The sequence below is a fragment of the Gymnodraco acuticeps genome, unplaced genomic scaffold (assembly GCF_902827175.1).
Source record: "Gymnodraco acuticeps unplaced genomic scaffold, fGymAcu1.1, whole genome shotgun sequence".
Taxonomy (NCBI): domain Eukaryota; kingdom Metazoa; phylum Chordata; class Actinopteri; order Perciformes; family Bathydraconidae; genus Gymnodraco; species Gymnodraco acuticeps.
In genome coordinates this window covers 935,269-945,271 of record NW_022990238.1, presented here as the reverse complement: position 1 = coordinate 945,271, position 10,003 = coordinate 935,269, and the positions used below count along the sequence as shown (strand labels likewise).

General features: G+C 53.7%; 1 protein-coding gene across 1 annotated transcript; it reads right to left on the bottom strand.

The window, feature by feature from the left end:
• Positions 1-1,046: 1,046 nt before the first annotated feature.
• Positions 1,047-3,944, bottom strand: LOC117548545. Its single transcript, XM_034219908.1, has 2 exons — positions 2,372-3,944; positions 1,047-1,643 (listed from the first exon to the last, which is right to left on the bottom strand). The coding sequence occupies exons 1-2, from the start codon at positions 3,632-3,634 to the stop codon at positions 1,047-1,049; spliced, it is 1,860 nt and encodes a 619-aa protein (XP_034075799.1). The 5' UTR covers positions 3,635-3,944.
• Between the last annotated feature and the right edge of the window lie 6,059 nt (positions 3,945-10,003).

Genomic DNA, 10,003 nt, shown 5'->3' with positions numbered 1-10,003 from the left:
TTTAATTTTCAGCTTGTCAGGAACACCCATGACGACCTGAGGCACCAGTAGCTGGTCGGCCACAGGGAGAAGGGTTCTCAGTCTCCGCGACATAAGCCGCTGTGCTGGGCTGCAATGCATACCCTCAGTGGGCGTATTTCTCCAATGCAATATGGCCCTCCAGGGGTCCTCTTTGGCACGGTCTGCCCTTCTGCACAGGCTCTTTACAATTTTCACTGCTGACTCTGCTTTGCCGTTAGCCTTTGGGTGCCTCAGTGAGGACATGACATGCTCAAAACCCCACTCTCTCGCAAACGCCCGGAACTCTCCACCGGCAAACTGGCCTCCACCATCAGAAATGGCCCTGTCTGGGACACCGTAGCGTGCAAACTGTGCCTTGCATCTACGGATCGTGGTGTCAGCTGATAGGTCAGGGAGCAGGTCGATCTCCCAAAAGTCAGAATAATGGTCCACCACGAGCAAGAAGTTCTGTGCTGCGTAGCTGTACAGATCCATGCTTACTAGCTGCCAGGGACGTGTGGGGAGCGTGTGTGACATCATAGTCTCTTTCTGTTGTTTGTGTGCATACTCATTGCACACAGAGCACTTTTGCACATAATCCTTGACTTCCCCTTGCATACCGGGCCAGTAAAGTGTATCACGGGCCTGCCTGTAGCACGCCTCGCCCCCCACGTGGTTGTAGTGGATCCGTCTCAGCATTTCCGGGCGCATAGCTTTTGGAATGATGACACGCTGACTCCTGAAGAGCACGCCATCCTGTGCACTTATCTCATCTCTGATGGCCCAGTAGTCCCTGACGGCTACAGGGGTCTCCTCTTTGTGTCCTGGCCATCCCTCCAGCACGACAGACTTAAGTGTTTGAAGACACACATCCTCCTCAGTGTGTGTCCGAATCTGTGCCAGGCGTTGGCTGCTGACATTTAAATAGTCTGCCTGCTGAATGGCCGCCGTGTCACCCTGCTCCTGCTGCATGCTGCAGACCATTTCACATTGGTACAGTGTGTCTGTTCTCTGTGGCGGGGTGGTGGCTCTGCTGAGCGTGTCACTTATGTACATCTCAGGGCCTGGCTTGTATACCACCACAAGGCAGTAGTTCTGAAGTGTGAGGAGCATGCTCTGAAGGCGCTTTGGTGCACTGAGGAGGGGCTTGGTGAAGATGGACACCAGTGGTCGGTCTCTGCAGTCACATCACCCCTCCCATATAGGTAGTAGTGGAAGCGTTGGCAGGCGAATACGATGCTCAGGCACTCCTTTTCAATCTGTGCGTAATTTTGCTCTGTTTGGGTCAATGCCCGGGAGGCGAATGCGACAGGCTGTCCCCCTTGAAGCAAGCAGCAACCCAGACCCGCCTGACTGGAGTCGCTCTGTACGGTGACTGGCTTGCGGACGTCATAGTACCTTAGGACTGGCACCGCCATGACCAGTGCCTTGATTTCCTTCATGGCGGCATCATGTTTGGGCAGCCAGTGCCACATCACATCCTTGTCCAGCAGTCTCCTCAGCGGCTCACATACCGCTGACAAGCGTGGCATGAATCTGGACAGATAGTTCACAAATCCGACACACCGCTGGACCCCTTTTGCGTCTGTGGGGTTTGGCATGTCCAGAACCGCCCTGACTTTTTCAGGGTCAGCCTTGAGGCCCTCCGCGGACAGTATGTGGCCGTGGAAGCGGACCTCCTTCACTCGGAACTGCAGCTTTTTCAGGCCCAGTCTCAGCTTTACTTCCCTGCATCTGTCCATCAGAGCGATGAGGTTTGTGTCATGGTCGCGATTGGCCTCATCCTCTGTGTCCCCACAGCCGACTATAAGGATATCATCGGCTATGGGCTCAATCCCTGTCAAGCCAGCCAGCAGCTCATGCTGCTTCCTTTGATACAGCTCTGGGGCAACTGACACACCGAAAGGGAGTTTCAGCCAGCATTTCCTACCCCACGGTGTCCAGAATGTTGTCATCAGGCTGCTTTCTTCATCCAAGCGGCACTGCAGGAATGCATCATGTGCATCCACCAGGGTGAATATACGTGCCTTCGGCAGCTTATACAACACGTCATCTAAAGTGGGCATAAGGTAGTGGGACCGTTTCAGAGCACGGTTGAGAGGCTTCGGGTCAATGCATAGTCTCAATTTGTCTGGCTTTTTCACTATGACTAGATTGCTAATCCAGTCCGTGGGTTGAGTGACTGTGGTCAAGTGTCCCTCCTCTTCATATCAATCAAGCTGAGCCTTAACAGCTGCCTTGAGGGCACTGGAACGTTCCTGGGAGCACACTGCACCGGTGCCACAGTGCTGTCCAGCTCAAAGTGAATAACACCGGGCAGAGACTCAACAGGGCTGGTGAACACGTTGTGGTAGGTGCTGACCAGACACTCCTTGGTCAGGTCTCCCTTCCTGCAGTGCTCCACCTTATTCAGCTCCTCAGGAATGGTGAAGCGTATCAGACCAAGTCTCTCACATGTCTCACCCGAAAGCAAGGGCCTCTGGCCAGTATGCACAATCTCAAAGTCCAGTCTGTGCGTCTTACCCCTAATGACGCATTGTGTGCTGTACACACCTAATGAGCTCATCCACTCACTGTTGTATAGTTTTAATCTGGTGAGACTCTTCAGAAGAGGTGTTCTAGGCGTCAGTCTCGTCTTGTCCTTGATGCTCATCACATTGCAAGTGGCTCCAGAGTCGAGCTGGCACCTCTGAACCCCACTTTGCAGTGGCAGGTTGACAAACCACTTTTTACCTCGAGTGTTCACAGCCCCCACGCTCTCCGCTGTGTACACGTCTCTCTCATCGCTGTCCTCCAGTTCCCCTGGCAACGGGTCATCCACAGCATTCAACTGGCGTGCCTGCTGGCCTCTTTTCATGCATACTTTTGCAAAATGGTTAGCAGTGCCACACGAGCGGCACGATTTACCAAAAGCAGGGCACAGGTCCCGCCCACGCTTGTGCCGTGTGCCACAGTACTTGCATTCGCCAGCGTCTCTCATGCTCTGTGGTTGTGCAGATGTGTTGGTGGACTCGGATGGCCTGCTGGCAGACCTCCGTCCATATCGCTGTCCTTGTGTGGCATTAATGCTGTCCCCAGGTCCAGAGCTGCCCAGTGACATGGTTTTTAACTTGCTGTCCATGACCTCGGCTGCACGGCAAATTTTAATGGCCTCGTCCAATTTAAGGTCCTTTCCCCTTAGTAAGCGACGTCTAGCACCCTCGTCAGTTATCCCGAGAACAAGCCTGTCCCTTATGAGTTCATCTTTTATAGCTCCATATTCACAAGAGGCAGCCTTTTCCCTCAGCCTGGTAGCAAACGCATCCAAGAGCTCTCCATCCTCTTGTTTAAGGTTGCCAAAAACGTACCTCTCAAAGATTACGTTCTTTGCGGGTGTGAAGTATTGCTCCAGTGCCACCAGTATAGCACCCGCATCTTTTTGTTGGTCCGCGGTGAGTCCCAGGTTGTGTTTGTAAACATGTCGGCAGTCGTTCCCCATTAGCCTCCTGAGCGCAGCTGCTTGTACCGGCTTTACTTTCTCGCTGAGCCCGGTCGCAAGCAGATAATCTTCAAATTCTGCTCGAAAGCTCACCCAGTTGCTGTGGATGTCCCCCGCCATCTTCATAGGCTCCGGAGGTGGGATGCTGGATGCCATTGTTCCAACGTGACGCTAATGCTAACAGGCTAACTGAAACTGCTAAACCTCACCAAAACATATAAACGCACTCTGTCTCAGCGACGGACAGTAGCATGCAATCCACAGCTGGGTCCTATTTGAGCTTCTGACACCATGTTTGTAGATGTATGTGCATTAATAAACAAGGCAAGTCAGGCTGTGTCTCAACGCCGTGTATTCACACCGAGCAGGCAATCATACAACGGAGGTATATTACGTGAGGCAGATATATATAACACAGGCACAATACGTCCACAGGGTGGAGCTGCAACCTAGCCTAAACCACCCTGTAACAACTACTGTAACCATGGCCTACGGTTCTATGCGGGCTGTTCTCTTTCTTAGAAGCTAATTATCTGGTCTTAACATTGTGTTCTGACTTGGTTGCTTGATTGTTAGCAGCAGCCGCTTGGCTAACGGAGCGTCCACACAGCAGCGTGCGTTGACGCTTGGAGGTGGGCGTATCTGAAGCTTGGGGATTTTTTGCGAGCAACGCGACCAACAACCAATCACATGAATCTCCCGCCCCCGACATACAAAGCAATAGCAATGTTAAAACGAAGTAAACTGGATATAAAATCCCCAAACAGGCGAAAATCTACCAGTTTCATCTACTGTCTCTGCCACCTCCCTCCATGCCTCGCTCCTCCGGTTTGTATCCCAGTAGATGAACAGAGACTGATCATACAGCACCTGGTGATTCACTACCGCTATAATGAATTTTCCCTCCATTTTTTGGAATATGAGGAAATGACCTGCGTAGTCTCTCCTAGCATACACGCGGTTTGATTGGCTAGCGCTTGTACTGGCAGATTTGCATAAACGGGATTTCATTGGCTGACGCCTCCGTCGAGGCGTCAAAAGTTGAACATTGCTCAACTTTTGAAGCCAGCAACGCTCCACGTCGCTTCCCAAAATGCAGTTCGGCTAAAAGTGACGTCCCCCATTGAAAGTGAATGGACAGAAGCGTTGGAAGCTTCAACGCACGCCGCTGTGTGGACGGGCCGTAACACCTTGCATGTACTGTTAAGCTTAATTATTTAACTCAGCCGGTGAGGGCAGTGCTCTCGCTCCCGGTAAACGCATGGTATGGTTCCAGTAGCGCTATATCGTTGTATTTACTGCTCCTAGTACTAGACTCCTAGCACTAGGACGATATGCAGAGAACAATCTTCACTGTGTGTGCTGTGTGCTCTGCATGTGTGGCCATTAAGGAGGATTTCATCCTCCCAATATTATATTATCTAGTGGGCAGCCGTTTGGCTGACACTTTTAGGCACCGGCCACAGTTACTACTGTAACTAAGGTTCTAAGCCGTAAGTACTGGCCATAATTACTACTGTAACTACGGTTCCAAGCCGTGTAAGTACTGGCCATAGTCAATACCGTAACTACGGCTCTATGCTGTGTAAGTACTGGCCATAGTTACTACTGTAACTACGGTTTTAAGCCGTAAGTACTGGCCATAGTTACTACTGTAACTACGGTTCCAAGCCGTGCAAGTACTGGCCATAGTCAATACCGTAACTACGGCTCTATGCTGTGTAAGTACTGGCCATAGTTACTACTGTAACTACGGTTCTAAGCCATGTAAGTACTGGCCATAGTTTCTACTGTAACTACGGTTCCAAGCCGTGCAAGTACTGGCCAGAGTTACTACTGTAACTACGGCTCTATGCTGTGTAAGTTCTGGCCATAGTTACGACTGTAACTACGGTTCTAAGCCGTGTAAGTACTGGCCATAGTTACTACTGTAACTACGGTTATATGCCGTGTGAGCACTGGCCATGGTTACTGCTTTAACTACGGCTCTGTGCTGTTCTCTTCTTTATAAGCTAGTTATCTGGTCTTAAACATGTGTGTTATTTGACTTGATCTCGCTTGATCGTTAGCAGCAGCGCTCGGCTAATGTCTTGCGTATACTGTTAAGCTTCTTTATTTTACCCAGCTAGGTGAAGGCAGTGCTCTCGCTCCCACTCCCACTCCCTCTACCGGTAATGCAGATGTAGCTACATCCCTTTTTCTGTTCGACGAGTAGTAGCACCGCTCTACTCTTCCCGTTCAGCAGCTAGCTGGTGAAGGCTGTGTTCCCGCTCCCGGTTACGCTGCATCTGGCATTCGTCTCTAACTCAACCAGTGAAGGCAGTGTTCTCGCCCCCGCTCCTGGTAGACGCTGAACTGCCTCGTTTTTCCGTTAAGCAGGTAGCCAGTGAAGGCTGTGTTCCCGCACCCGCTCCCGGTTACGCTGCATCTGGCGTTCGTCTCTAACTCAACCAGTGAAGGCAGTGTTCTCGCCCCCGCTCCTGGTAGACGCTGAACTGCCTTGTTTTTCTGTTAAGCAGGTAGCTGGTGAAGGCTGTGTTCCCGCACCCGCTCCCGGTTACGCTGCATCTGGCATTCGTCTCTAACTCAACCAGTGAAGGCAGTGTTCTCACCCCCGCTCCTGGTAGACGCGCAACTGCCTTGTTTCTCCGTTAAGCAGGTAGCTGGTGAAGGCTGTGTTCCCGCACCCGCTCCCGGTTACGCTGCATCTGGCATTCGTCTCTAACTCAACCAGTGAAGGCAGTGTTCTCGCCCCCGCTCCTGGTAGGCGCTGAACTGCCTTGTCTTTCCGTTAAGCAGGTAGCTGGTGAAGGCTGTGTTCCTGCACCCGCTCCCGGTTACGCTGCATCTGGCATTCGTCTCTAACTCAACCAGTGAAGGTAGTGTTCTCGCCCCCGCTCCTGGTAGACGCGGAACTGCCCTGTTTTTCCGTTAAGCAGGTAGCTGGTGAAAGCTGTGTTCCCGCTCCCGGTTATGCTACATCTGGCATTCGTCTCTAACTCAGCCGGCAGTGTTCTCACCCCCGCTCCTGGTAGACGATGAACTGCCGTATTTATTAATCCAGCCAGGTGAAGGCAGTGCTCTCGCTCCCGCTCCCTCTGCCAGTAACGTGGGTGTAATTACATCCCTCTTTCTGTTCGGCGAGTAGCAGCAACGCTCTACTCTTTCCATTAAGCAGGTAGCTGGTGAAGGCTGTGTACCCGCTCCCGGCTACGCTGCATCTGGCTACCTACAGAATGGTTCATTCATGTAGCGCCTGTATGGCTTCTCTTGAGCCCGAGGACAGCCACGACCGCTGAATTTCGTCCCCACTGTGGGGACGAAATTCGAGCATCTGAGGGAGGTTCTGACGGTAAACGCCTGCATGAGCTGTAGCTGCATGCCTCGGGCTCTCAGAGTGGCTAGAATCACTGAGGTGGAACATCTGGCAGCAGCCAACAGACACCTCTCCTTGTCACATCCTCCTCCAGATCAATTCGGCGGTTCCCGGCGACTTGAGGGAGCGATGGCTATGTGTGCTCCCCCCAATAGAAGGACTAGAAACAGGCTGTCCTCTAAAGTGGATCGGCTAGCTGCCGATAGGGGCATGATGAAGTCGCCTCTTGGCCCTTCAGCCTGGGCCCGGTGTAGGGGCTGCTAGCGGGCCGCCTGTCCCCCCCCCCTCCTTCGGTTGACGCCCCTCTCTATTGGCGCACCTCCTTTGGCTGACGCACCTCTGTATGAGGACGCCTTGTCGCTGGTACAGACTCGTCGCCAGTTTTCGCTGGCCCAGTCACCACTAACGGAGGCATAGGAGAGTCCTCCGTAGCGTACCAGTCGAGCCAGGGGAGCTGTTTAGGTCAGCTGCCCTGGAGGCACTGGAGCGTGCCGCCCAAGCAAGGCAGACCAGGCAGCAGCTCTCGGGTCTTCGCAGACCTATGCCCACTCCCAGCAGGCCCAGGGGCCGCTCTAGCAGCCACACTCAGCCGCCGGATTACAGTGGTGGTCTGCAGAGGTCTTAGCGGCCCACTCAACCGCCTCCCAATGACTTTCGTGCCCCAGGTTGCCCGCCTTCCAGGCGGCCTCGTGCCCAGAGCCTTACCGCCGCCCCCCGAGAGGCTCGAGGGGCCGGGGGGCTGGGCCCTGAAATCCCGGGGGCGGTCGTCGGCTGCTTTCCCAGCAGCAGCACAGTTACTGGGCGGTCTGTACTTCCGTCCCTTGGGTGGTTTCACCTTAACCCAGGGGTATGGACCGTAATTCCGGCCCCTAGCCTTAGGCTGGGTCTAATTGACAGTCGTCAGCGATCCGGCAGGGGCCCTAGCTCTGGCCCAAGAGTTGTCCGTACTTCTGTCCAAGGACGCAATCAAGTCAGTAAGACCCTCTGCTTAGCCCAGGGGGTTCTACTCGGCGTACTTTCTCGTGAGCAAGAAAGTCGGCGGATTTCGCCCGATCTTGGACCTCAGAGGAATCAACAGATTCCTGAAGGTGCTGCCATTCTATATGCTGATCACTGCATATGCACAGGTGGAGGGGTTCTCAACCGTGGACTTGAGGGATGCCTACTTCCACGTGGGCCGGGCCAGAGGGTGCCTTATATTCAGTTCCTCCGGCCCTTGGGCAGACTGGCAGCTGCCTCGGCCGCTGGGCCTTTAGGCCCGCTGTCGTTGCGCCCCATGCAGATGTGGCTGAACAGCCTTCACTTGGACGCCAAGTGGCACAGGCACAGGGAAGTCAGGGTGTCGCAGCATTGCCTCCACTCTCTGTCACGCTGGATGGGCCTATCTCCTGGTGGGCGTACCCATGGGCGCCATCCCATCCCGCCAGGAGACCATCACCATAGGTGCATGTCTCTCAGGGTGGGGTGCAGTGCGGCAGGGCAGGACCGTTCAGGGTCAGCGGTCTGCCCAGAAGAGTGCGCGCCAGGTCAACGTGCTAGAGCTTCGGGCTGTGCAGCTTGCACTCACGCACTTTCTACCCCAACTGGGGGGCAAGAATGTGCGTGTTCCTTGGGGACAGCATGTACGTTGTTGCTTAGACAACAGTTCCTTCTAGATAGTGGACGTTCTCACTCCACTCAGAATTTATGTGGCTGCGATTTCTGCCCGACATGTTCGGGTCGACGGCGCCACGGCGGGGTGCCACAGGTCGGTGTCCCACAGGTCGGTGTCCCTCTTTATGAGAGGGGCTTTACGGCAGCGTCCCCCTAGCACCCCGAGGGCTCCGGCTTGGGACCTGTCCCTGCTGCCGGATGCCCTATCATCTCCTCCCTTCAAGCCCCTGGCCCAGGTGGGGCTTAGGTGGCTGCCCACGAAGGCAGCATTTCTGCTTGCCATAGCCTCAGGGAAGCGAGTCGGGGAGTTGCATGTCCTCTCCATAAACAATACATGCCCGAGGTGGGACTCTCAGGCGTTGCCCTTTGGGCAAATGTGGCATTCCGCCCGGGGTCCTTCCACAAACCCACTTCAATCAGCCTGCCCAGCTGGCACGCTTTGACATTCAGGAGTACGGCACGTCGAAGTTGCTGTGCCCTGGGGGTGCCCAAAGGGCATATATCAAGGCTACTGCCTGTATACGGCAGGAGGAGCAACTCTTGATTTTGCCCTGGCGGCACTAAAGGAGGTTATGCCCTCTAACCAGTGGCTGCCCCACTGGGTTGTCGATACCATCTCACAGGCTTACGGGGCCAGTGGCCGCCCCCTGCCATCAGGCTGAGATGCCACTCTACAAGGAGCATCTCAACATCTTGGGCTGCCCTGAGGGTGGTGCCCCTGGAGACCATCTACGCCTCGGCGTCGTGGGCGTCTTCTGGCACATTCTCCAGTTGTCATCAGGTCAATGTCGCCACTGCCCATTCTTTGGGCGTGGTCCTTTTGCCGAGCTCCGCTGCTTCCAGTGGTGAGCAAGGGCTTGGATTCTTCATGACATTGTTGATATAAGTCATCCAGTGCTTAAGCAAGATATTTGTGAGTTGCATATGAACTCAGGGCCGGCCCGTAGCACTGGCGTTATAGATGTTCGCCAAGGGCGCCAGATCTGTGGAGGCGCTGTGCTGGAAGCTCTGGGAGGGAAAAAAATATTTTTGACCGTTGGGACTCATCCTAATTTTCGGCCTTGATGTAACAATATTCATAATTAAGTAAATGTAACACCCTTTTCACCCCGGTTACACGTTTCATTTGCCCTGTACAATGGGCGCTGTAAGTGATGAAAATGGGGGATGTTGGCTTATCTGGCGCCCACAGCTCACAGCCAAAGTGCGAGTGAGCGTGGGAGCGAGGGAGGGTGCACCGGTTCCGGCGCTGTTGTTATTAGAATCTGGTGCTAGCTGCTCTAACGGATATAAGAAGAAGATGTTTCTACAATAATGTGGAGGGAGAGTCCTCTCCAGTCAGACTGAGGTAAAGGACTCTGAGTGTTTAGATAATTCACTTTAGTCTAAGTTATCTCAGTGGGTCTCAAACGTTTTGATCACAATTTATGTAAACACATATTTTCAAGGCACTCCTTTATAATTATTGGGATAAACAGGTTTGAAATCATTCCAAT